Genomic DNA, 27835 nt, shown 5'->3' with positions numbered 1-27835 from the left:
CATCTCCTTACATCAAGGATGTACACACAAACACACACACCACTTCTATTTCTTGACTCGGGCTCTGTCCGCAGAACCAAGTGTGGGCCTGGCAGGGGTGAGAGAGGTGAGGCGGGGAGGAGACACTTGTCACGGTATTAACTGGCTGAATAAAAAGTCTATGATAGTGAAATTTCCAGGAACAGGAGAATCCTTCACACTCTTGCTTGTGATTAGACTGCTTTGTTTGACTTCAGCCTCAGGAGTACCTTTCTGAGCACTGGAAGCTACTGGACACAAGGCAGTCATGGGCCCAGAGCCTGCGACTGGGAGTGGGGAAGAGCAGAGTCAACGATTTCCAAGGGTGCCAAAGCCTTTGGCTGCATTTCATTTCTTTCTGTATGATTCCTGATAGCTGTGTTGGGGTACCAGGCCCTCACAGTAAGTGCTACCACTTTTTCTGTAAATGTTTTGGTTTTATTCATCATTATCATAGCTGCATCCGGGGCAACCACTGTGCATACAGGACAATAAATTCCTGAGCCTCCTGGCTTCCCTCCCTCCTCCCTCCTTCTCCCTCTTCTTGGCAAAGGCTTAAACATAGGTGGTGGAGGTGGGGGTGGTAGGGACAGAGACAGAGTTCCAGCTCCTCTTTGCCTCACCCCCTTCCCTCCTCCTCCCTTGTTTCCCATTGCTACACTAAAGGAGTCAGGACTGTGTCCACCAATATGCTCTGTGACTAGCAGTCAACACAATTTCATACCCAGCCAGTCATTCCACAGGCATTTTAGATGATAATGTTCCCATTCTCAGTTCCTCTGTGAGAATGTGTGTGTCATTTGAAGCTCTGTGCCTCAGTTTCCATAGAAGTAAAACAAAAAGCAAGAATTGAGACTGATCTTTTTCTTGCAAGAATTCACAAGTAATGGATAATGTACAAGAGATGTGGCTGAATAAGAGAACTAGAAAAAAGACTTGAACAATTTTCCTATGCAACACTCTTTCCCATGGACAAAGGTATCCCACAAAGTCATACTTCATCGGAGGCTAGTTTGTCCAAAGAAAACTCACATACAAATGCAATAGTGACAAAAAAAAAAAAAAATTCCTCCATGCCAACTCAGGAAAACAGAAAGCAAGTTGTGCTTAAGCCCATTGTAGGTGTGGGCAGATGCTTCCAAAACGGTCACCCCTTTTCCCTCCTCTATGACTATCTTCAACCCCCAGCAAAGCGGCCTCGCCAGCTGCTAAAGGGTTAATTACCAAAAAGAGGGCATGCTCCCTCCAGAGGCTCCTCTGGAGAGTGCAAAAACAAAACAAAACCAAAAACCAACTAACCACAACAAAAAACATCTTCCCTGGGAATAAATTTGAAGCTTATCAGGTCTTTAAGCCACATTTCCCAGCCCATAGACTCCTGGTCCCTGCCTCCCTTTGCTTTGGGAAACTCATTTACCCCCAAGCTTCCTGAAATGATCCATGTGCCGTGAGATGCCCATAGGGTTGGGGACTTGAAAATGAGTTATTCTCCCACAAAAAATGGCTTAGCTTTGTCTTTTTGGGTGGCTGACAGGAGACATAAAGTATCACTCTATCTTTTTACCCCTCCTCACAATAGGATGGAATGAGTGTGGAGAAAAACAAAGGTATTGTGGGACCAGGATGGAGTCAACTTGACAATGGACTCTTCAAGGACACCTTCCAGCTCCCATTCTACTAGTAGCTCTATTTGATTTTGTGGGATGTTGTGTTCCTCCAACATATCCGACTTCTGCTTATAAAACAGAAATTAGGAGTAAGAGATTCGCACCGCTAGTTCAGTGGATAATCATCAGTTCTGAAGCATTAAAATCCTTTGCCAACAAGAACGTTTCTTCTAAGGAAGGAAGCATCCTAATCATGAAGCCAGGGTCTCCAGCCCTCCCCCGTCTCCCTCCTCCCCTCCAGGGCTGTGCTCACTCACATCCATGGACATCTCCCTCTGCATAAGTTTCTTGGTCTCCTTTTCACAGAAGTTGAGCATGGCCTCCCGGTTGTACACACCCGTGGACTGTTTCTCCGTCTGGTTTCTCTGCCGCAGCCCCACGGGAACACTCCCGTCTGGGTCCACCACGTCCAGCTCCTTCTCCAGCTCCTCCATCTCCTCGGGAGACAGGGTCTCCAGCAGGCTGTCGATATCGGGGTCTTCACTCACCTGCCGGCGATATTTGGCTACCCTAGACATCTTGGCAAAATGGGCTGTGGCAGCCAGGGGCTATCAGAGTCCTGGTGGGCAGGGAAGGGAGAGGGGTGAGCTGATCTGGATGCAGCGAGTGGGCTGAGGAGCAAACCTCCTGCTGGTCGAGGACTGCAGCTCCTTGGCCCTTCTGTGCTACAGGTGCTGAAGTGTTCACTGGACGCAGCAGCCTCCCTGCAGCCCAGGGCTAGTGGACCCCGGCTGGTCTAATCAGCGGCCAATAAGACCCGACAACTGCCAGGCCCGGAGAGGAGAAGCCAATCCCCAAGCTGGGGGCGGGCCTACCTCGCTGTCAGAGCTGTTTGAAACTTGAGGACATTCCAGGGAATCTTGGAGCGCTGCGTGACCAAATTTAGTACAGAGCAGTTTAGCCTTTTAAAGACAAGGGGCCACGCAATGAGAAAAAGATACAAAAATGCGTAGGCTGGCAGAAGCAGATCACAGCCACGGAGAGCCAGACAAGCAGGGACGAGGCCATGAGGGCCGGTGAACTGGCCAGCCTGGGGCACGTTCAAGAGCGTATTTTACTACTCCATCACCGGGTGGACGTATCACTGTGGTCAATGTGTGGTTCATGGACTTCCTTCTACAGTATTTGGTAATGTCCTGGGGGGCTCCCAGGTGTATACAGCTCCAGGAAAGGCTAGATTCAAGATGAGGAGCTGTTACTCCTAACCCCCTGCCTACCCATTTTCTTTCTACCCAGGTTCTGCCAAAGAGGACCTGAAGGCTGAGCATCAGAGGCTCCAGGCTCCTTTGGCCACTTCTTAAGAGAGAGACAGGAGACAGAAAGACAAACTTAGAGATAGAGATAGCTAGGCAGGAGAGGGAGAGAGAGAGAGAGAGAGAGAGAGAGAGAGAGAGAGAGAGAGAGAGACAGAGAGAGAGAGAGACAGAGAGAGAGAGAGACAGAGAGAGAATAAATCCTTACTGTGTACCAAAACTGAAAACTGGCAGGCTGTTTGGGAAAGAGAGAAGGATCTGCAGAAGTCGGGAAACTCTTAAAGGGCTGTCACTTTCCATGAAGTTCCAAGGCTCTTGGGAAGAGGGTTCAAACCTCTCCCTGTTGTCATCTGTTTCTTCCTCTGCTGGGCATCTGTAGACAGACCTCCTTTGGGAGCACAGAGGCAGGTCAACACCCACATATAAATCCAGAGCACGATTTAGTATGTCTTCAGGGAAACAGAATTCTGGGCCGTCGGGAGAGATATGATTGCAACAGGTCTGGCATGTTTCATAGAAGGGCTTTCCACTGCTCATCCATCATGCTGCCCTGCACAAGTCACAGAGACATTCAATCCCCTGCCCCCCTTCCTCCTGCCACAAAATCCCTTCTAGAAGCCCTGGTGTAACCCATCAGAGTAGATGCTTCGATCTTTCCTGGCATCTTTCCATCCTAAGCCAGAGAGAGACAGTCACTTGATCAGCATTTGCTGAGTCCAGGGATCGTCTGGGACTAAAACTTGGCCGTGCCATTTAATGTCCACTAGTCCAACTTTAGGTTAAGGCTGAAGAGGGGAATGGTGTCCACTGGGGGGACTGAAGGGCAGAAAGAAGGCAGGCAGACTTGATAGGAAGAGTGGAAGAAGACTTTAGGGAAACCCGGGGGTTGTCACTTTAAGAGTCAGTAGCCAATTTATTGGTCGGACCGTAGGTATATATTTATTGAGTGATTTATTGAGTGCCTATTATATATCAGGCATTGTTCTAAGAGCAAGAGATATCACTAAAGATACACAATCAGGCCAGGTGCAGTGGCTCATGCCTGTAATCCCAGCACTTTGGGAGGCCAAGGCAAGAGGATTGCTTGAGTCCAGGAGTTCAAGAACAGGCTGGGCAACATAATGAGACCCCCATCTCTCCAAAAAAAAAAAAAACAAAATTAGCCTGATGTGGTGGTGAGCATCTGTTGTCCCTGCTACTCAGGGGGTTGAGGTGGGAGGATTGCTTGAGACCAGAAGGTTGAGGCTGCAGTGAGCTGTGATCACGCTACTGTACTCCAGCCTGGGCAACAGAGCAAGACCCCATCTCAAAAAAGAAAGAAAGAAAGAAACAAACAAACAAAGCAAGCAAGCAAGCAAGCAAGCACAGGGGCTATGGGAAAACACAACAAGAGGAGGCTGAATAGAAGTATGATTTAACAGTGAAGAGCTTGGGCCTTTGAGGCCAATAGACCTGTATTTGGTCCTGGTATTGCTACTTACAGGCCATGTGACTTGGGCAAGCTACCTTCTTTTCTGAGACTTGAGTTCATCATCTGTAAAATAAGGACAACAGTTATACCAACCTTGTACAACTGTTGTGAATATTAAATTAGGTCCTACACATGAAAACATTTCATTGATATACCCAGTACATGGTAAACACCATATTTATTATTAATTATTATATTTATTTATTTATTCATTTATTGGGAAACTCTGTTTCACTCTTATTGCCCAGGATGGAGTGCAATGGCGCGATCTCGGCTCACTGCAACCTCCGCCTCCCAGGTTCAAGCAATTCTCCTGCCTCAGCCTCCCAAGTAGCTGGGATTACAGGCATGCGCCACCATGCCCGGCTAATTTTGTATTTTTAGTAGACATGGGGTTTCTCCATGTTGGTCAGGCTGGTCTTGAACTCCTGACCTCAGGTGATCCACCTGTCTCGGTCTCCCAAAGTGCTGGGATTACAGGCGTGAGCCACCGCGCCTGGCTATAATTATTTATTTACTCTTGTCCTGGTTCTTTTCTTCCCATCCCACCTTTTCTCTCATCTTTTTCTTTCTTTCTCTCAAGAGTAAACACCCTCTAAACACACACACACACACACACACACACACACACACACACACACACACTTTCTCACCTGGTTCTCATTCATTCATTCAAACATTTATTCAGATACTATTTATATATGGCATCCTGCCAGGCACTACAACATTGTTATTCTCTTAAACATGTATAATTCAATGGGGTAAAAAAAAATAATAACTACACTGTAAGGCAAAGTGAAGCAAGCTAGAGAGGTACAAAGAGTCTTGCAGAGAGGTACAACTGTTAAAAAACCCAGTGGAAGACACATTAATTTTGTGGGGAGGAGTCAGGGTGGTCATCTCAGAGGGCATAACAAAGGGTTTCAGCCATGCTGGAGTGGGCTTTTAGTTAGGTATGTTGGGTGGACATGGCACTCCCTATGCCCATCCCCTCCCCCTGTACCCCCTTTGGGTCAGCTGGCCTTCACCCTCAGTGTTGCCCAGAAAAAAGCATCATCTTCTGGGGTCCCTGGCTCTAGGACCTCAGCAAACCTCTAGTCTCCCAGTCAGCTGAAAGCAATTCTCTCTCTAGTTTCCAAGGACTCTTTCTCAGGCTTTTTGCCAAAAATATTCACTGCTCCCTGAGGAGCAGTCAGGGCCTAAAAGCAAATCACTACCTTCAGCCCCAGGGTTAGCCCTGTACCATCTGGTTTCAGTGGTTTTCTTTTTTTGGGCCCAGTGGTCTCTGCTCCAGGAAGACACTCAAAAAAATAAATCCATAGCTTTCAAATGTAAAGGGCAGGACTCATGCCTCCTAACCAAAGGTTTCTACACATTAACCCCAGTATCTTCTCTGTGTCAGGCCTCCCAATTCCAAATCGCTGGTTCTTCTGACATGACTCAGTCAGAAGCTTTTTACTCCCTGGAGCCCCAAGGGCTCCCTGACACTGCTCACAGACTCCAAAAGTCTTCCCTTGAAAGGCATCACGGCTGGAGCTGGAGGATTTGGGAACCCAGAGGCCAGGGAGTACAGCCGCCTCCAGCCCCTACAATGAGAGGCCACTGCCCGACCCACTCTGTAGGGAGCACTGGTTGTTCCAGCTCAGAATCAACTTCCACCTGAAACAAATCCATCCTGGGTATCAGGACCCTGGCGTTGTCTATTCCCCAGAGGAAAACAAGCACTGTTGTCGCTAGAGGGATGGGGAGAGAAAAGAAGGAAAAGAGACTCAAAGCTCCAATCAAAATGTGGTGCACGGCAGGAGGGAAGAATGAGGATCCAGAACCAATTTAATTAATGCTTAGGTGGCTCTCAGTTGGGCTGAATGACCCCAGGAAAGTCACATTTTCAGGAATATAGGGTGGCAGTATAGTATAGCAGATAAGACTACAGGCTCTGGAGTCAAATGACATGGGCTCAAATCTGAGAAGTGTGACCTTAAGTAAGTTATTTAACCTCTCTGAGCCTTAGGCAATGGAAAATGAGGATATTAAGAGCATCTACAAGCTGGGTGCAGTGATGTGTGCCTGTAGTCCCAACTACTTGGGGTGCTGAGGCGGGAGGGTTGCTTAAGCCCAGGAGTTTGAGTCCAGCCTAGGGAAAATGTGAGACTCGTCTCTTAAACAAAACAAAACAAAACAAAACAAAACAACAACAACAAAAAAAAAAACCAGACCGGGCATAATGGCTTATGCTTGTAATTCCCACATTTTGGGAGGCTGAGGAGGTGGGATGAATGTTTGAGGCCAGGAGTCAAGATGAGCCCAGGCAACAGAGTGAAACCCCATCTCTTAAAAAAAAACCTTGTCCAGGCACAGTGGCTCACATCTGTAATCCCAACACTTTGGGAGGCCAAGGTGGGCTGATCACTTGAGGCCAGGATTTTGAAACCAGCCTGGCCGACATTGCAAAACCCCACAAAAACTAGCCGGGTGTGGTGGCACACACCTGTAATTCCAGCTACTCGGGAGGCCGAGGCACAAGAATCACCTGAAGCTGGGAGGCAAAGGTTGCAGTGAACCAAGATCATCCCACTGCACTCCAGCTTGTGACACAGTGAGACTGTCTCAAAAAATAATAACGAAAATAAAATAATCTAAAATTTAAAAAAGCCCTAATTCACAGTTATGGAATTATTGAGCATATTAAATAAGATAATGCATGCAAAGTACTTAACAGCATCGGACATATTTTAAGCACTCACTAATGCTTGCTATATAGTTAAATTATATAGCTATATGTATGTGTATATACATGCAAAGATCAATAGATATGCTGACATAGAATGACTATGGCAGGGTCCTGAAAGAGACCACAAAAGAGAGAAGTTTTCACACTGGTTCTTTCCTTTTGGGGGATGCTGACAGTTCCCCTAGAAGGCAGCAGACTTTGCCTCTGGGAGCAAGCCACTGGCCTGGCCCAGCACTCCTGAGATGAGCAGAAATGGGCAGAGGAGAGCTTGAGACAGAGCACAGGCCAGACTAATGTCTTCCTGAGAGGAGAGCAGTGGGAGGAAAAAGGGGGCAGCAAAGAGACAAGAGATTTCCTCCTTCACCTCCACCAATGTTACCTAAGCTAAAACCCCTCTGTCTACCAAATCAGCCCTGGTCACAAACTAAAACCCAAACCCAACAGGAGGCTTACTTATCCACGCCAATCTGAATTTCTCCATGACACGGACCAGGTGGGACTGTGGGTTTGGTGCCATGTACATGACCTGTGACTTAGCGGCTGGAGTTCCTTAGGCCACAGCAGCCTCTGGCTCAATGAAGCTGGATCTACTGAGTACCTGGACCACATGGGGCTCTAGCAGCAGTCCTATCTTGAGCCCAGAACAGTAACTTTCAATAGAATATACACTGGTATGTTGAATCAGAAGTTCAAACGCCCTTCACCTTTATGGTGAGTTTTCTCTCAAGGACCTCCACTGCTTTCTTCTATTATGCCTTCGTATCATTGACCATTCCATCAGTGAGGGCCACCACAGTCCCTCAGAATTCTTTAAGACTAACTAGGGGGAGATTAGAGTACCAATCCTTCTAAACCTTTCAAAAGGTTTCTTTTGAACCCTTTTCAAAAGATTTCTTCACTTAGCACCCTGGAACCAAATGGAAGTGAATATTTTTGAGGAGACGTGACATCTTTCTCCTGGGCCTTGCCCAGCCAAAAATGTTCTGTTATCTGTTGCAATTAAAAGAGAGCAAAGAGTAAGAAGTCTCTTTCCTTAAAGCTTCTTTGGCCACTTGAGCGGAGCTTCCCAGAGCAGTAAACTCCTTTAGGATAGGGACTGTTGGAATTAAATGAGCTGAGGAACCACAACCTAGAAACTGGACTTCAGCTTTGTAAACTCGGAAACTCATTATCACTGTGATGGTTAATTTGATGTGTCAACTTGAGTAGGCCATAGGGTGCCCAGATTAAATGTTGTCCTGGGTGTGTCCATGAGGATGTTTCCAGATGAGAATAGCATTTGAATTGGTAGATCCGGCAAAGTAGATTGCCCTCCTCAGTGTGGCTGGGCATTGAAAAGGCCGAAGAAAGAATTTGCCCCTCTTTTCCTGCCTCACTATTGAGCTGGGATATTTCATTTCACCTTCTCCTGCCCTCAAACTGGGATTTACGTCATCAGCTCCCCTGGCTCTCAGGCCTTTGGACTTGGACCAAACTGCATCACTGACTTTCCTCCATCTCCAGCTTGCAGACACAGATTATTGGACTTCTCAACCTCCATAATCATGTGAGCCAACTACTCATAATAAATAAATAAATAGGCTGGGTGTGGTGGCTCATGCCTGTAATCCCAGCACTTTGGGAGGCCCAGGTGGGCAGATCACGAGGTCAGGAGTTTGAGACCAGCCTGGCCAATATGGTGAAACCCCTGTCTCTACTAAAAATACAAAAATTAGCCGGGTGTGGTGGCGCACACCTGTAGTCCCAGCTACTCGGGAGACTGAGGCAGAAGAATCACTTGAACCTGGGAGGCAGAGGTTGCAGTGAGCCGAGATCACGTCACTGCACTCCAGCCTGGGCAACAGAGTGAGACTCCATCTCAAAAATAAATAAATAAATATTAATTTTATGTATATATATATATATATATATATATAGAGAGAGAGAGAGAGAGAGAGAAACAGAACCAGAAGGATATATATATATTTGCACACAATAAGATATATATATGTGTGTGTATATATATATCCTCTTGGTTCTGTTTCTCTGGAGAACCCTGACTATTCCTGGTGATTTAGTCAAAATAACTGATCTCACAAGAGGCAGATACATAAGCCAGTATTAACTACCAAGTGGAGAAGAATAGTTATAAACACAGGCCAGGGTATTCTCTTCTATATCGAAATCTATTCAGAAGCCAAATAAGAAGAAGAAGATTGCGTAATAAATATGGAATAAGAACAAAGGGAGGTAGCTAGAGCTAAGGGATATTTTATCTGGGTCCTGGTGAGACCAGAAAAAATATCCTTGCCCCGTAAGAGTGCAAATCTCTAGTTACTAAAATATTTATACCCACCAGGTCTTCGGTGCTGACTAAATGTCAGATTCCTGCCCTCTGAATTCCTCCATGTCCCCTCTCCCACATTCTCTCTTTGGCCTGTACAATTAAATAGAGTTAACTATTCTTAATTACAGTCACATTCTGAACATGTCTTCTCCAACTTACACACCCAAATCAGATAACTAGTATGAACCATTCTCACGTGCAAGACACATTTATTGATAATCTTTAGTTCCATGGAGGGTTCGATTCATCTGCTTACTTTATTTCCAAGCTTTTGGAGAGACCCTCACTCCTCTTTGCAGTCTTCCTTTATTTATTTATTTATTTGAGATGGAGTCTCGCTCTGTCACCCAGGCACAATCTTAGCTCACTGCAACTTCCACCTCCCACGTTCAAGCCATTCTCCTGCCTCAGCCTCCTGATTAGCTGGGATTACAGGCAACACGCCGGGCTAAATTTTGTATTTTTAGTAGAGACGGGGTTTCACCATGTTGGTCAGGCTGGTCTCGAACTCCTGATCTCGTGATCCGCCCGCCTCGGCCTCCCAAAGTGCTGGGATTACAGGCGTGTGCCACTGCGCCCGGCCTCTTCCATTATTTATGACATTGACTTTTCCGTAAAATAAATATATACATATTTTTAAAGTTAATTACAAACGTACAGAATGGAGAGGAGCACTTTAACAGCCATCACATGATTGGGATTTTGTTGACAGTAAACTAAAAGCTCCATGGGTCCCAACCTTTTTTTTTTTTTTTTTTTTTTGACAGTGTCTCACTCTGTCACTAGAGTGCAGTGGCATGATCACAGCTCCCTGCGGGGTAGATCTCCTGGGCTCAAGCTATCTTCCCGCCTCAGTCTCCCGAACAGTCAGGGCTACAGGCACGTGTCACCACGCCCGGCCTGGTCCCCATAAGTCCCCTCTTCTCCGAGCCAAACATCCTCACACCTTCTGGTGATCATTAGTGGAGAGGCCTGTGAGAGGCTCTGGTGTCAATGTCCCTGAAATCGAGGGCTCCAAATTGGTCATGGCTCTCCAGATGGCCCAAACAGTTCCAGTTCACAAACATTTATTGAGCATCTACTACATTCCAGGCACTGTGGTTATTATAAATCACTGAGACATTGTTTGCCCTAAAGGAGCTACGTGTATTTGGTAACAGCTTCACAGTAAGTGACGAATAAGATAGCATTAATCCACATTTGACAGCAAAAGTACCAAAAAAGAAAGAAAGAAAAAGAAGAGAGAGAAAGGAAAGAAAAGAAGAGAAAGAAAGAGGCCGGGTGCGGCGGCTCACGCCTGTAATTCTAGCACTCTGGGAGGCCGAGGTGGGCGGATCACGAGGTCAGGAGTTCGAGTCCAGCCTGATCAACATGGCGAAACCCCGTCTCTACTAAAAAAACATACAAATTAGCCGGACCTGGTGGCGCCCGCCTGTAATCCCAGCTACTCAGGAGGCTAAGGCAGGAGAATCGCTTGAACTCGGGAGGCGGAGGTTGCAGTGAGCCGAGATCTCGCTGCTGCACTCCAGCCTGGGCGACAGAGCCAGACTCCGTCTCAAAAAAAAAAAGAAGAAGAAAAGAAAAAGAAAGAAAGAAAAAGGAAGGAAGGAAGGAGAGAAGAAAAGGAAAGGGGGAAGGGAAGGCGGAAGGGAAGGGAAAGAAAGAAGCGTATTTAGGCAGTATCGCGTTGATTTCAGTCCACGGAACCTCTGGTGACCGGGTAGTGTGACTCCATCATTGGTAGCCCCCCCGCCCACACAGCCGGGACTCGCGGCCTTTGAGGACGTGGGCAGGGCCAGTCTCGCCACGCCGCGGCCAATGCCCCAACCACACGCTGGCCACAGGAGTCCTGGCTCCCATTGGCTGCAGCGGGAAATGGTGAACCAATGCTCATAGACCTTAACGCCCTCCTCTCGGGATCACTTCCGCCTCTGGGGTCAGGCTCCGCCCAGCTTGCCCGGCATCACTCGCGGCATTGGAGTCAAGATGGAGGAGTACGCGCGAGAACCTTGGTGAGCTTCACCGCTGTCTTTGCATTTCTCTTGCCCCCTGCCTACTGCCCTCCTTCTCCCTTGTCTAGGCTCCCAAGGTGCAAGCCAGACTCAACCGCAGCCTCGTCGACTTGGGCCTGTTAACTGGGCAGTGCGGTCTTTCGCGGCCAGTCGGCTTCTTAGCCCTGTACTCAGTACCTCCCCGGCCGCGTGAGCCTCCCTCTCCCAACCCAGCACCCGTGTGACCTTGTGATGGATGGTAAAGAGGTCCAGACTTGAGTTTGATAGAACCTCGGAACCTCCTCCCAACGCAGGGCGTAATCGACTTTATGCGGGGCCAGTTATAATCCCCTCTGTTCGTCGAGGTGACCTTGGGCGCGTCCCTCCGTCTCGCCTTGCTCAGTTCCTGCGTTGAGGAACTGAAGAATAGGCATTTGAGGGAGTGTCATTCTTGAGGTTTTACTTGTATCATGATATGTGTCCACAGAGTGAAGCATTTTAAATGAATGGAACATAGATTTTAGCCAAGGGGTCTGGATAAGCTTCTTTATTGCGTGGGGCCTTGTTTTTCTTCTTGGAATTCTTTCTTGAGGGTAGAGGGGGACAAAAATTACCTGGGAAATAGGAAGAGGTAATAGCATGTGTTCTCTGAAAAGCCATGGACAGAAATTCATTGTTACATCCAGCGTTTATTGAGTATGAATAAACCAGACACATAGATAATTATAAAACGATGTAATTGCTGTCAGAAGTCTCAGGTTGCCAGAGTTTAAAGTTTCTAGGGTTATAGGTAAAAAATCAAATCTTGATATTTCGGTTAATCATTTGTTTTATTGTGTAAGAGCAACAACCAAGATGTCCTCAATTTGTGAAAGTGCCCAGGACCTTAAATTATTACTCTGGTATCCTAGCCTTGTTGCATGTTTTATGTTCCCCTCTCCCACAAATGGCATACAAAATACAAGTTTTAGGGGCTCCTGGCTCTTCAAACTTATCTTCTTCAAAGCAGTTATCCTCCATTCTGGATTGTGCTCAGATATGTAGGACTCAGCACACTGTAAATAGCTGTTTGATGTACTATAATGACACAGGTTAGCAGAGAGTTAAAATATTTAACTATGTTGAGTTAAAGATCTTAGAAAAATAAGGCCGGGCATGGTGGCTCACGCCTGTAATCCCAGCACTTTGGAAGCCGAGGCGGATCACGAGGTCAGGAGTTCAAGACCAGCCTGGCCAGTATGGTGAAACCCCGTCTCTACTAAAAATACAAATATTAGCCGGGCGTGGTGGCACGCGCCTGTAGTCCCAGCTACTTGGGAGGCTGAGGCAGGAGAATCACTTGAACCCAGGAGACGGAGGTTGCAGTGAGCCAAGATTGCGCCATTGCACTCCAGCCTGGGTGACAGAGTGAGACTCCATCTCAAAAAAAAAAAAACAACTTAGAAAAATAATGGGTTTTCATTTACTAAATCATTAGGTAGCCCCTTTGCTTTCTCTTAGTACATATGCCCTGAAACAATATAATCAGTTACCTGGTTATCTTTGTAGTCAAAACTGCTTTGATTTTTTGACTGCCCTGTTTGATTACAGCATTTCCTCAAGTCATTTTATAGGCCAAATGTTTATTGGTTGCAGTGGGCCCTGCAGTATAATCTGTTCCATTATAATCCTTACTGTATTGGCAAAGAAGATTTTATGGTTTGTGAATGAGAAATATGGTCTTTTTTTCCCCCCTGTTCTTAGCCCATGGCGAATTGTCGATGACTGTGGTGGGGCCTTTACGATGGGTACCATTGGTGGTGGTATCTTTCAAGCAATCAAAGGTTTTCGCAATTCTCCAGTGGTAAGTGGGTGAATGGTCTTATTTTATCATCACTTGCAACTTAGGTTTGATGATATTACTGGTGGTCCCATCAGTGGCTTAGAAATGTACTTCTAATATATTTTTTGTTGCTTCCTTTTTTTTGTTATAGGGAGTAAACCACAGACTACGAGGGAGTTTGACAGCTATTAAAACCAGGGCTCCACAGTTAGGAGGTAAGCAGAATTTTCATTTTAACTGAACTATTTTTTTCTGTTCCTTTGAAGATGGAGCTATTTTTATTTTTAGATTACAACAATTAGTGATTTTAGTTTGGTCTAACAGTTTGTCACAAACATATATCCCTATAGTTTCTTCTTGATTTGTAGTTTGTTTGAAAAATTAACCTGAATTATGATACCCATTTGAAAATCTTGTCTCTGTCCTTCAGACACTCGGTGATTTTTTTTTTTTTTTTCCTTCTCCAGAAGAAAGACAGTTATTTAAAGCTCAGGTGTGAGGCCGGGCACGGGGCTCACGCCTGTAATCCCAGCACTTTGGGAGGCCGAGGTGGGCAGATCACCTGAGGTCAGGAGTTTGAGACCAGCCTGACCAACATGGAGAAACCCCATCTCTACTAAAAATACAAAATTAACTGGGCGTGGTGGCGCATGCCTGTAATCCCAGCTACTCAGGAGACTGAGGCAGGAGAATCACTTGAACCCGGGAGGCGGAGGTTGCAGTGAGCCAAGATCACGCCATTGCACTCCAACCTGGGCAACAAGAGCGAAACTCCGTCTCAAAAAAAAAAACCTCAGGTTCGTGAGTCAGGACCGATAGCTTCTGAGGTAACATAAAGCTGAAGAGAATGTGATCTGAAGGATTGGGGTTTCATGCAGAAGAAACCCATCAAGCCGATTGGACTCTTCTCCAAGGCTTTGGGACATTGTGCAGAGGTCATTGGAAAATTTGAAAAGATTCTATTCATTGTACTTTGTAAACTTGGTTATTCAGAAGCTGGGAAAAGGGAGGTGACAAAAAATGTTTGTAGGTTATATTCACTTACAAAGGTATAGTCAGGGTTGGGCGCAATGGCTCACGCCAATAATCCCAGCAGTTTGGGAGGCTGAGTTAGGCAGATAGCTTGAGCTCAGGAGTTCGAGACCAGCCTGGGCAGCATGGCTGCCCATTTCCCCAGAAAAATGGAAAAATTAGCCAGGTGTTGGGGCATGTGCATGTGGTCCCAGCTACTAGGGAGGCTGACATGGACGGATCACTTGAACCCATGAGGTTGAGGCTGCAGTGAGATTGCACCACTGCACTCCAGCCTGGGTGACAGAGACCCTGTCTCAAACAGCAACAAAAACAAACAACACAAGGGTATAGTTAGATTGGAGAGACCGTATATAAGACATGAAAAAATCTTAATACTTCAGTCGTTCCTTAGATGTTTTGGGTATCAAAATAATCTTCTCTTTGCTTTTCTTAACTCTCACAGTAATGAAGAAGTTAGTACTATTATTATCTCCCATTTTCCAGATGAGGAAATTTAGTTCCTGAGGGTTGAGGTAATGTTGTATCTTTTTCCTTTGTTCCCTGTGTAAGAATTATCTACCCTGGAAAGTAATTAGTAACTAATTTCTCTTTGTTTTCGTGTTGGTGGTTATTGTGTTATTCAAGAATGATGAGTGGTATTAAAAAGTTCACACCAAACCCAGAACCTCTAGTATATGCAGAAGCCGTATAGGTTTTTGCTTGTTTTTTGAGAGGCTGCTTCTATCACCTTACGCATTTTCAGTGAGTTAAAATACCATCAGATAACTGTCACTGCCAAAAGAAGCCTGTGAAGACATAGCAACTAAATTATTAGCTGGGCCCGGTGGTGCATGCCTGTAGTCCCAGCTACTCAGGAGGCTGACGCAGGAGAATCGCTTGAACCCAGGAGGTGGAGTTGCAGTGAGCCGAGACTGCACCACTGTACTCCAGGCAGGGTGACAGAGCAAGACTCTGTCTCTAAAAAATAAAATAAAAGGGCTGGGCGCAGTGGCTCACGCCTGTAATCCCAACACTTTGAGAGGCTAAGGCGGGTGGATCACGAGGTCAGGAGTTTGAGACCAGCCTGGCCAACATGGTGAAACCCCACGTCTACTAAAAATACAAAAATTAGCTGGGCATGGTGGCACGTGCCTGTAATCCCAGCTACTCAGGAGGCTGAGGCAGGAGAATCGCTTGAACCCAGGAGGTGGAGGTTGCAGTGAGCCAAGATTGTGCCATTGGACTCCAGCTTGGGTGACAGAGTGAGACGCTGTCTCAAAAAATAAATAAATAAATAAAATTAAAAACTAAATGTAGGCCGGGCGCAGTGGCTCATGACTGTAATCCCAGCACTTTCAGAGGCCGAGGCAGGCGGATCACAAGGTGAGGAGAGCGAGACTATCCTGGCTAACACGGTGAAACCCCATCTCTACTAAAAATACTAAAAATAACAACAACAACAAAAAAAAATACAAAAAAAATTAGCCGGGCATGGTGACGGGCGCCTGTAGTCCCAGCTCCTTGGGAGGCTGAGGCACAAGAATGGCTGAACCCGGGAGGTGGAACTTGGCGGTGAGCCCAGATCACGCCACTGTACTCCAGCCAGGGTGACAGCGAGACTCTGTCTCAAAATAAATAAATAAATAAATAAAAATAAATGTAATGTGGTACTGTGGAACAGAAAAAGGACATTAGCAAACTAAGGAAATCTGAATTAAGTATGGACTTCAGTTAATAGTAATGTGTCGGCCGGGCACAGTGGCTCACACCTGTAATCCCAGCACTTCGGGAGGCTGAGGCAGTAGATTACCTAAGGTCGGGAGTTCGAGACCATCCTGGCCAACATGGTGAAACCCCCGTCTCTACTAAAAATACACCAATTAGCCGGGTGTGGTGGCAGGCACCTGTAATCCTAGCTACTCGGGAGACTGAGGGAGAAGAATCGCTTGAGCCCGGGAGGCGGAGTTTGTAGTGAGCCGAGATTGTGCCATTGCACTCTAGCCTGGGCAACAGAGCAAGACTCTGTCTCAAAAAAAAAAAATAGTAATGTGTCAATATTGGGTCATTAGTTGTGACAAATGCTCCATGCTAATGTAGATGTTGGTAATAGGGAAAAACTGGAAGAGTTTATTTTTTCTTACAAAGCACGGTGAAATAGAGGAAGAGTGAGTGGTGATATGAGTGAATTGGAATTATCCATTTCAAATCCTAGAGGTTAGCCTTTTTTAGGAAGCTATTGAGAAGTTTTTATGGTATTTTAAATTCTAAAAATACTAGGATGATGATTTTATTAATTTGGTGAGCATTTGCTAAGGTATTCAGATCAAGGTGCAGGGAGGGACAGGCAGTATGGGAAAATCATAGTTGTGTTCTGAAAGGTGTTTTCTTTCCTTTCTTTTTTTTTTTGAGATAGGGTCACCCAGGCTGAAGTGTGGTGGCACAGTCTTGGCTCACTGCAACCTCCGCCTCCCAGGTTCAAGTGATGCTCCCACCTCAGCCTCCTGAGTAGCTGGGATTATAGGCATGCGCCACCACAGCCGGGATAATTTTTGTATTTTTAGTAAAGACGAGGTTTCACCATATTGGTCAGGCAGGTCTTGAACTCCCTACCTCAGGTGATCCGCCTACCTCAGCCTCCCAAAGTGCTGAGATTACAGGCATGAGCCACCACGCCCGGACTTAGGTCTTATATTTTCTTTTTTTTTTTTTCGAAACGGAATTTCACTCTTGTTGCCCAGGCTAGAGTGCAATGGCGCGGTCTCGGCTCACGTCAACTTCCATCTGTCCGGTTCAAGCGATTGTCCATCCTCAGCCTCCCAAGTAGCTGGGATTACAGGCGCATGCCGCCACTTCTGGCTAAGTTTTTTGTATTTTAGTGGAGATGGGGTTTCACCATGTTGCCTAGGCTGGTCTCGAACTCTTGAGCTCAGGCAGTCCACCCGTCTTGGCCTCCCAAAGTGCTAGGATTACAGGCGTGAGCCATCCGGCCCAGCCCAGGTCTTATATTTTCATAGAGAAAATAAGATAGGATTTTGACATGTCCCTGTTACTCTTTGACCACTTTCTTGCATTTTGGAAGAAGACATTTCAGGCTCATCTTGTACTTTTCATGCCCCAGCTGTGGGCAGGGCAGCTTTTCCTGTTGTAGCCATTTCTCCAAAGAGCCCCAGTTCCTTTTAGTTGAGAATGGTATTTAGGGCCAGAAGTGGTAGCTCACACCTGTAATCCCAGCACTTTGGGAGGCCAAGGCAGGAGAATGGCTTGAGCCCAGGAGTTCAACACCCTTGACAACTTAGAGAGAATGCCTCTCTACAAAAAAATTTTTTAAAAGAAAAGAAAAATCAAGAGTGGTATACAATCTATATTTCTGTATATCTATACATATTGAAAATCACAAGTTTATATTGATATCTCGTATTTCCAGTTCATCCCCACAGGATTCATTATTTTCTTCCTTTTCATATGTATACCTGCCTTCTTAACCTGCTTGGGCTATGGTACCCCACAACAGGCTGCCCTTTGTCAGGGTATACTCTGACACTCCATGCCAGGCTGCCTTCCTTGAGAATCTCTCTCTTGCTTAGGCTCTGAAACCTTGTTCGAGGGTGTCCAGGTGTATAGACGTTTGCCTCATCTGGCTCTGGATCCTCACACCAGGCTACCCTTTATGGATCTCCTCCTCATCCTGCTTAGACTCAAATTCTCCATTCTCATCAGTAGCCAAAACTTATTCTGGCAATGATTCTCAGGGGAAGGGTCTCCTGAGATTTTAGGCTCATGAGGAAATGGGAGGGTCTTGTCAGAAAATTTTAGTGAGGTAATTCTAATATACCTAGATGTCATAGCTCTCTCCCAGGGCATAGAATTACTGAGTTAGAAGAAATAACTGGTTTATTTTTACATAGGATGTGATGTCTAATATTGTACTAAAAATGAGGATGCTTATGCTGTACTCCACTGGTACTATCCACTGGATTTATTTATTTATTTATTTATTTATTTTTTGAGACGGAGTCTCGCTGTGTTGCCCAGGCTGGAGCACAGTGGTGCAAACTTGGCTCACTGCAAGCTCTGCCTCCTGGGTTCACACCATTCTCCTGCCTCAGCCTCCAGAGTAGCTGGGACTACAGGTGCCCGCCATCACACCTGGCTAATTTTTTTTGTATTTTTTAGTAGAGACGGGGGTTTCACCGTGTTGGCCAGGATGCTATCTTCTGACCTCATGATCCACCCGCCTCGGCCTCCCAAAATGCTGGGATTGTAGGCGTGAGCTACCGCACCTGGCTGTTTTTGTATTTAGATAGAGTTTAAGTGCAAAGTAATCTGCTGATTTAAGGTTGTTTTAAATTCATATCTGAGGAATAAAGGATGGACAGGCAATTTCCATCCCTTTGATGTTCCATAATTCTAGCTATTTATATCATTCATTTGCCCCTTCAGCATGGATTGGCTTACACCTGTAATACATTCCAGAATAGCTGGATTTCTTTTGTTTTCCCATCGGTGATTTTCATAGAGTAGATGCTCAATGACATATAATGCAGAAAGGCCAAAAATAGAGGTAAGTAAAGCTATGAAAGAAAAGAACGAAAGAGGAAGCAGAGTAGTTTGATTTTGTTTATTGCTGCTTAAACCAGAGAGATATGTTGTTCTGGAAGGGTGATTTGCTTGTTTTTACACATATGCAGCCTGACTCTTTTAGGCTTAGCTTCTTTTTTGTTTGTTTGAGATGGAGTGTCACTCTTGTTGCCCAGGCTGGAGTGCAGTGGCACGATCTCGGCTCACTGCAACCTCCGCCTCCTGGGTTCAAGCAATTCTCCTGCCTCAGCCTCCCCAGTAGCTGGGATTACAGGTGCTCGCCACCACACCCGGCTAATTTTTACATTTTTAGTAGAGGCGGGGTTTCGCCATGTTAGCCAGGCTGGTCTTGAACTCCTGGCCTCAGGTGATCCGCCCACTTCAGCCTCCCAAAGTGCTGGGATTACAGGTGTGAGCCATGGCGCCCGGCTGGCTTATTTCTTTTAGGCTTTGGGCCGTTGCTAATTTTCCAGCTGATATAATACAATCCAGCTTTATTCGAAAGATAAGTATTCTAACTCTTGTTCAGTGTTTATTCAAACTTGTGTTTGCATGTATTTGTTTGGACTATAAATTTTGAGACTATAGTGAGTGTGTTTTTGACTATAATATTTTAAATAGAAGATGAAATTTAAATTAGTATTTGCTTGTTTCTTTTTACAATAAAATAGGTAGCTTTGCAGTTTGGGGAGGGCTGTTTTCCATGATTGACTGTAGTATGGTTCAAGTCAGAGGAAAGGAAGATCCCTGGAACTCCATCACAAGTGGTGCCTTAACGGGAGCCATACTGGCAGCAAGAAGTAAGTAGTCATTACAGACATACTAGTAGAAGCCACACTTTTAGGAAAACTTCATCTGCCTCAATTGAATGACATCTGTAATATATAAAACTGATTATTGACCAGGCACATTGGCTCATGAGTATAATTCCATCACTTGGGAGGCTGAGGCAGGTAGATTGCACGAGTCCAGGAGCTTGAGATCAGATACAGGGAGACCTGGTCTCTACAAAAAAAAAAATTTTAATTAGCTGGGTGTGTTGGTGCATGCCTATAGTCCCAGCTACTCATGAGGCCGAGGCAGGAGGATCACTTGAGCCACTGCACTCTCACCTGGGCAACAGAGTGAGACCCTGCTTCAAAAATAATAATAATTATAAAACTGAGCGTTGTTTAATTTGACATAGCATAAATATACAGTATATGGTGATTTGAAAAAAAAGTAAGGGGATCTATTTATTTGGAATATTTGAGAATGAAAGAGCATGGAATTCTAACCCATATATTACAGTGGTTGAGAGCACTTCAGGTCCCAGTTCTGCCATTAATTAGCTGTATGGCTGGTCAGTTTACCAAACTTTTTATGCTATAATTTCTTCACCAATAATCTGGAGTTAATTAATAATTACACCTGCCATATAGAGTTGTTATGAATAAGGAACTTAGAACCATCTTCTGGATCCTCAGGACAGAGAGCAAACCAGAATTCCTTTGAGCTTAGTGGTTTAGAACAAGGGATTTGCAAACTATTTCTGTAAAAGGCCAGATAGTGAATATTTTAGGCTTTGTGGGCTGTGTGGTCTTTGTCATAGCTACCTAAATCTGCTGTCATAGCATGAAAGCAGCCATGGATAATACATAAACGAAACAGTATGGCTGTGTTTCAGTAAAACTTTATTTATTTATTTTATTTTATTTTATTTCTTTTTTTTTTTTTGAGACTGAGTCTCACTCACTCTGTCACCCGAGCTGGAATGCAGTGGCGCAATCTCGGCTCACTGCAAGCTCTGCCTCCCGGGTTCAAGCGATTCTCCTGCCTCAGCCTCCCAAGTAGCTGGGACTACAGGTGTGTGCCACCACGCCTGGCTAATTTTTTGTATTTTTAGTGGAGACGGGGTTTCACCATGTTAGCCAGGATGGTCTCGATCTCCTGACCTCGTAATCCACCCACCTCGGCCTCCCAAAGTGTTGGGATTACGGGCGTGAGCCACTGCGCCCGGCCCTATTTATTTATTTATTTTCTTGAGACGGAGTCTTACTCTGTCACCCAGGCTGGAGTGCAGTGGCACAATCTCGGCTCACTGCAACCTCTGCTTCCTGGGTTCAAGCAATTCTCCTGCCTCAGCCTCCTGAGAAGCTGGGACTACAGGTGCCCGCCACCACGTCAAGCTAATTTTTGTATTTTTAGTAGAGACGGGGTTTCCCCATGTTGGCCAGGCTGGTCTCGAACTCCTGACCTCATGATCTGCCTGCCTCAGCCTCCCAAAGTGCTGGGATTTACGGCCTTTCAGTAAAACTTTATTTACAAAAATAGGCAGTGGGTGGACTGTGGGTGGCTGTAGTTTACTGACTCTGGGTCTTAGGCAATAAGAAAGAGTTTGGGAGTTGGGGGAGCATGTCACCATATGGACAGTTCTCTTCTTTACTATCTCTTACAGTAAACTAGATTTCTGTAAAAAATAATCTCTTTGTTATTAATGTCTTCAGATGGACCAGTGGCCATGGTTGGGTCAGCCGCAATGGGTGGCATTCTCCTAGCTTTAATTGAAGGGGCTGGTATCTTGTTGACAAGATTTGCCTCTGCACAGTTTCCCAATGGTGAGTCTTTTTGCTTAAAACTATAGCTCAAACATTTTGGAATGGTTTTCTGATGTTAAGAAAGAACATACTTTGTCTGATAAAATGTGTGGTATGTATTAATATGCTGTGGTTCATGAGGACTGTGATAATAGGTAAAAAATGAACATGTTATATTTAGCCACAAAAACAAAAATTTTTTGTATAAATTTGCTGTTGATCTTTCTTTATAGTACTTAGGGTTTATCAGTGCTCATGTCTTGCAAGAAATGTCTGATCATTTTAAAGGGACTTGAAGAATGGTTCTGCAGATGTATAACAATCATGATGGTCAATTAACAATTTAGTATTGTACATCTACATGCCAGACACTGTTTTAGGTAGTGAACAGGACAGTTCCTGCCCTCAAGGACTTACATTCTGGTAGGGGGAGACAGACTAACAAATTAACAGATAAATTAGCTTATTTTAGATAGTGTTGCTTGTTTTGAAGAAGAGAGTAGTGGAAAGTGACTCATATTTGGGAAGGTCACTTTAGGGTTCACAGTAGAAGTATCTTAGAAAATGTGTTAGCCCGGCTAATTTTTATATTGGTTTAATTTGTTGCCTGTTGTTCCTCCTATATGATGCATAGGGTAATAATTAAATTGTGGGCTGAATGATCATTACGTGGTTATAGAATGTGCTCTCAGCTGATTAGCCAGGCATAATGGCTCACGCCTATAGTCCTAGCTACTCAGAAGGCACGAGAATCAGTTGAACCTGGGAGGTGGAGGGTGCAGTGAGCCGAGATCACACCACTGTACTCTAGGCTGGTCGATGGAGCGAGACTCTGTTTCAAAATGAAACAAACAAACAGAAAACTTCTATCAAGATGGTGCACTCCTGTAGTTCCAGCTACTCAGGAGGCCACTCACTTGACCCCAGGAGTTCAAGGCCAGCCTGGGCAACAGAGCAAGACCCCATCTCTTAAAAAAAAATTTCAGTGTCTAAATGAAAATATCCCTTGACAATGGAAGGATGCAGAAAGATATTGTGAGGTGGCCAGGCACGGTGGCCCACACCTGTAATCCCAGCATTTTGGGAGACTGAGGCAGGTGGATCACTTGAGGTCAGGAGTTTTGAGAGCAGCCTGGCCAACGTGGTGAAACCCCGTGTCTACTAAAAATACAAATTAGCAGGGCATGGTGGCACACGCCTGTAATCCCAGCTCCTTGGGAGGCTGAGGTACAAGAATCACTTGAACCTGGGAGGCGGAGATTGCAGTGAGCTGAGATCACGCCATTGCACTCCAGGCTGGGCAACAGAGCAAGACTCCGTCTCAAAAAATATATATATATAACATATATATGTTATATATATGCTATATATGTTATATATTATATGTTATATGTTGTATATATGTAATGTATTATATATGTTGTATATTATATATGTTATATATGTTATATATATATGTGTGTGTGTGTGTGTGTGTGTGTATATATATATATAGTGAGGATAATAGTAGTGAAAATTTGACCTGGCATTTGGGAAGGAAAGAAATACGTAGAATAGTGAGACATGTTGAAAATTATTTTTGGAGCTTGGAAAAGATTCAGCATAAAGTTAGGAATAGATCATACATCCCAATTTGCTTTGATTTCCCTGAGGCACCTAGCAAGAGATTCAGTATCTTTTTGGCACAATTTTCAAGTGCACTGCTCGTTAAATGGCAGTGAGTAATCTAGATGACCCTGCAGACCCTCTCACCTTCTGTTTGTTTTTCATTCCTTACTTCTGAGTTAACACTCTGTTGTGATGGTCATTTCCAATTTTGTTTTGACTGCTTCAGTGTGAAAGACTTTACATAAAACATCAAAACAGTTCCATATTCACAGAAATTCAGAAATGGATATAGCAAAAACTTAAATAGTTACATTATCTCATAGAAATTAGCCTTGAGTACTTTGTTTTAGGCTTTTTTCCTCAGAGGGAATCTCCTTTTTATTTATTTATTTTAATTTTTTTTGAAACAGAATCTCTGTGACCCCGGCTGGAGTGCAGTGGTGCAATCTCGGCTCACTGCGGCCTTGACCTCCTGGGCTCAGGCGATCCTCCCACCTCAGCCTCTTGAGCAGCTGGGACTATAGGTGTGCACCGCTATGCCCGGCTAATTTTTATATTTTTTGTAGAGATGAGGTCTCTGCCCAGGCTGATCCTAAACTCCTGGGCTCAAGCGATCCTCCTGCCTCGGCCTCCCAAAGTGCTGGGATTACAGGGGTGAGCCACCATGCCCAGCTGGAATCTCCTTTTTAGTAATTAAAACTCAGCATTTATATAGAAGCAGCCTAAAAGAGGTGTATTTATTTTTAGACAAGAGATGTGTTTCTGAAAAGCTGTGTAGGGGGGATATCTTTGAAAACTTAATCATGTTTTTCCAGTGAACTTACATGAAAAAGTTTGTCTTGTTTTGTTTTTGAGACAGAGTCTCGGTCTGTCGCCCAGGCTGGATTGCAGTGGTGCAATCTCAGCTTACTGCACCCTCCGCCTCTGGGGTGCAAGCGATTCTTCTGTCTCAGCCTCCTGAGTAGCTGGGACTACAGGTGCGCAACATCACACCCGGCTCATTTTTTTTTTTTTGTATTTTTTAGTAGAGATGCAGTTTCACCATATTGGTCAGGCTGGTCTCGAACTCCTGACCTCGTGATCCGCCCGCCTTGACCTCCCAAAGTGCTGGGAATGTGAGCCATCGCGCCCAGCAAAAAAGTTTTTAAAACAGTGGGAAAAGATTAGACAGAACTGTATGTAAATGGCAACAGTGGTTTTCATCGGCTTATCTTTTTTTGGGGTTTTTTTGTTTTTGTTTTGTTTTGTTTTTTTTTTTTGGACAGACTTGCTCTGTCTCGCAGGCTGGAGTGCAATGGCGCGATCTCTTCTCACTGCAACCTCCGCCTCCCAGGTTCAAGTGATTCTCCTGCCTCAGCTCCTGAGTAGTTGGGATTACAGACACCCTCCACCATGCCCGGCTAATTTTCATATTTTCAGTAGAGACGGGGTTTCGCCATGTTGTCCTGACCTCAGGTGATCTGCCCGCCTCAACCTCCCAAACTGCTGAGATTACAGGCGAGAGCCACCGTGCCCGGCCCCGGCTTATCTTTTTTACCCAGTATCTTCTCAAGTTTTCTGTAATTAACAGATAGTTGCATTTATAGTGAAGTAAAAATATATGAGTGAAACACTTTGAAAACTTCAGAGAATTCTACCACTGCCCTCTTTCTCTCTTCCTTCCAGATATTTTTTAGTCTACTTCAGTTTTTCTTAAAGGAGAAAAGATTGATTCATCCCCTAAAAGTCTTTTTTTTTTTTTTAAGCCACTTTGTTTTTCTTAGTTCACAGGCTCTCCTATCCTTTGAAAATGAAAACTGCAAGACTTTGTTCTACAGCAAGCTAGGGGGTGTCTTCCCATTTCAGAGCTCATTCCCTACTTAATTGGTTATATAAATTGGATTACCAAGTTATCTTAAAACATGACTAAGATACTTATACTTTGTGAAAATAATTTTAAATAGCTACTGAAAAATATGACAAGAAGTGGGAGAAACTCTTCTAATCTTGATATATGGCAGCTTGTTACAGCAGTTGCTTTAAAAACTTGAAGTTTGCTTCTTGCTATAATTAATCCGTCTGACTGTCCTAGCATAGTGTTTAAGAACTGTTCATTCTGGAGCATAGCAAGCCAGTCTGTCATATGTTATACCAAATTTGAAGGTTCTCCAGTACTCTTATGGGAATTAGGCAGATCTATAAAGAAATTTAGGGTTATAGCTTTAATTTAGCACATTTTTTTGTTGTTGATTGATTTACTCTCTATAGAGATTTGTTCTTTTTAATAATATAGTATTCAGGTGATTTTTAAATCCTTTTTATTTCTCACTTGCAGGTCCTCAGTTTGCAGAAGACCCCTCCCAGTTGCCTTCAACTCAGTTACCTTCCTCACCTTTTGGAGACTATCGACAATATCAGTAGGACTTCTTTCCTAGGATTTCTTTAACAGAACGAGTTGTAGTTCGAGAAGGATTTCAGAAGATCAAGTCACAGTCTGTTTTTAAAACCATAGGTGGGACAGCTATGGCCAATAGGCTATAAAGAGACATTTAGCACTTTTTTCTATTTAAAGGAACAAGCGGGGAAGGGTGCTAAAAGATAATACGTTTATTTATTCACACTTGAATTGCATTTGTGATCAAAATAAATGTTTAAATCGCTAAAGGAAAATACAGTAAGTGCTTGAAAGATGAAGGACCAAAGGGCCAAAAAACAGTGAAATATGATCATCATCTCCTTGCGGACTTCTCTGCCTGGTTTTGTGTGTTCTGTTATTCAAACAATAAAAAGCTGGTGGAACTTACTCTTTCTTTTAAGATAAGTTGTAGACTTCGACGTTTCATGCTCATGTACTTCAAATAATGCATGTTTTATAGTTAGTCCCTCATCACTTGAAGTGACTTCTGAGAATTATGCAGAGTCAACATGGATCATTTCACAGCGAGATGCTTTATGGATTGAAGGATATGGTAAAATGTTTATAGTTTACTTTGAAAGTAAAATATACTATGTCTTGGTTTTGAGGATATTGGATACAAAACTCTCTTCCTTTAGGGCTACTGAGTCTTGATTCCTGATCATCAGAAATTTCACCAGAAACAACTTGCTTCCAATATACCCAATTCTATATGAAGAATTCATGGAGAGTGTACTGGCACTGGAAGAGTTTAGTGTTTCTTGTATGCTTGAAAATAAAGTATGTACTGTTTTGAATGTGTTCCAAGTCCTCTGCATAAACGATGTATTTTGGGGTCTGGTTGGGCCTGGAAAATGGATGAGCACTTCAGGACAGGTCATTTTCCTGATATTGGAAGTGACATGTGGCCCTATAGGAGGCATGATGTTAGTTAATTACACATTTGCCTACATCTGTGGGAAATGGAGAACAAAGCCATGTGGGTACTGTAAACACACGTTTATCTTTTGGCCCAATGCCATACATATGGTAGGCATTTAATTACTGATTGTGTTTGGATAATTTGGGAATTTTCGACTGTGGTAAAATATACATAAAATAATACTTATTAACCATTTGTAAGTGTATAATTCAGTGGCATTGAAATACAGTCATAATGTTGTATAACAGCCACCATTATGTATACCCAAAATGTTCTCATTATCATCAACATAAACTCCGTTTTGTTTTTAGAGACAGTGTCTTACTCTGTCACCCAGGCTGGAATGCAGTGGCACAGTCATAGCTTACTGCAGCCTCGAACTCCTGGCCTCGAGCCATCCTCCTGCCTCAGCCTCCCACACCCCATGCTGGGATTACAGGCATGAGCCACCATGTCCAGCCTTCACAAACATAAACTCTGTACCTGTTAAATAATAACTTCCCATTCTTTCCTCACCACAACCACTAGTAACCACAATTCTGCTTTCTGTCTGTGAATTTGCCTTTTCTGGGTACCTTATATAAGTGGAATCATAAAATATTTGTTTTTGTGTGTCCGTCTTAATGCACTTAGCATGTTTTAAGGTCCATGTAGTAGCATGTAGCAAAATTTATTTTTATGGCTGAATAATATTCCATAGTGTGCATATACCACATTTTATTTGATGATCAGTTAGGTTGTTTCTACCTTTTGGCTATTGTGAATTATGCTGCTATGAACATTGGTGTACAACTATCTGTTTCAACTCCTATTTTTGGTTCTTTTGGATATATACATAAGAGTGAGATTACCAAGTCATATGGTAGTTCTAGGTTTAACTTTTTTTTTTTTTTAAAGACACAACAGTCTGGCTGGGTGCAGTGGCTCACGTCTGTAATCCCAGCACTTTGGGAGGCCGAGGCGGGCAGGTCACAAGCTCAGGAGTTTGAGACCATCCTGGCTAACACAGTGAAATCCCGTCTCTACTAAAAATACAAAAACTTAGCTGAGCGTGGTGGCGGGCGCCTGTGGTCCCAGCTACTTTGGAGGCTGAGGCAAGAGAATGGTGTGAACCCGGGAGGCGGAGCTTGCAGTGAGCCGAGATCTTGCCACTGCACTCCAGCCTGGGCGACAAAGCGAGACTCCGTCTCAAAAATATAAAAGAAAGTGCTGGGCGTGGTGGCACACACCTGTAATCCCAGCACTTTGGGAGGCTGAGGAGGGTGAATCATGAGGTCAGGAGTTCGAGACCAGCCTGGCCAACATGGTGAAACCCGGTGGGTACTAAAAATACAAAAAATTAGCTGGTAATGGTGCCGGGCACCTATAATCCCAGCTATTTGGGAGGCTGAGGCAGGAGAATCACTGGAACCTGGGAGGGAAGAGGTTGTAGTGAGCCAAAATCACGCCACTACACTCCAGCC

At 44.4% G+C, this 27835-nt stretch overlaps 2 protein-coding genes and 1 long non-coding RNA gene across 3 annotated transcripts in view; 1 reads left to right on the top strand and 2 right to left on the bottom strand.

Moving 5' to 3' along the window:
• The window catches only part of LMOD1 (leiomodin 1), a 50656-nt gene extending 48211 nt beyond the window's left edge, over window positions 1–2445 (bottom strand). The window contains exon 1 of the mRNA XM_055368078.2: window positions 1943–2445. Coding sequence (XP_055224053.1) covers window positions 1943–2203 — 261 coding nt within the window. The 5' untranslated portion in view covers window positions 2204–2445. The remainder of the gene's footprint in view (window positions 1–1942) is intronic.
• Window positions 2446–3409: 964 nt separating this feature from the next.
• Window positions 3410–9523, bottom strand: LOC134759137 (uncharacterized). The gene is made up of 3 exons (XR_010135070.1): window positions 9476–9523; window positions 4420–4472; window positions 3410–3488 (listed from the first exon to the last, which is right to left on the bottom strand). It is a non-coding gene; the product is annotated as an uncharacterized lncRNA (long non-coding RNA).
• Window positions 9524–11330: 1807 nt separating this feature from the next.
• On the top strand, window positions 11331–26251 carry TIMM17A (translocase of inner mitochondrial membrane 17A). The gene is made up of 6 exons (XM_019028732.4): window positions 11331–11478; window positions 13201–13300; window positions 13431–13494; window positions 19543–19671; window positions 21358–21468; window positions 25370–26251. The coding sequence occupies exons 1-6, from the start codon at window positions 11453–11455 to the stop codon at window positions 25453–25455; spliced, it is 516 nt and encodes a 171-aa protein (XP_018884277.3). The 5' UTR covers window positions 11331–11452; the 3' UTR covers window positions 25456–26251.
• The last annotated feature ends 1584 nt before the right edge of the window (window positions 26252–27835 follow it).

This window comes from Gorilla gorilla, chromosome 1 (genome assembly GCF_029281585.2).
Source record: "Gorilla gorilla gorilla isolate KB3781 chromosome 1, NHGRI_mGorGor1-v2.1_pri, whole genome shotgun sequence".
NCBI classification, from domain to species: Eukaryota; Metazoa; Chordata; class Mammalia; order Primates; family Hominidae; genus Gorilla; species Gorilla gorilla.
The sequence above is the reverse complement of the archived record's forward strand: the minus strand, read 5'-3'. Positions and strand labels throughout refer to the sequence as shown.

Excerpts from the sequence above, each read along its gene's own strand:
- TIMM17A (XM_019028732.4), top strand. The coding sequence starts at position 11,453 with ATGGAGGAGTACGCGCGAGAACCTTG. Across the intron at positions 13,301-13,430 it reads GTTTTCGCAATTCTCCAGTG|GGAGTAAACCACAGACTACG; the intron begins GTAAGTGGGTGA and ends TTTTTGTTATAG. Across the intron at positions 19,672-21,357 it reads AGCCATACTGGCAGCAAGAA|ATGGACCAGTGGCCATGGTT; the intron begins GTAAGTAGTCAT and ends TAATGTCTTCAG.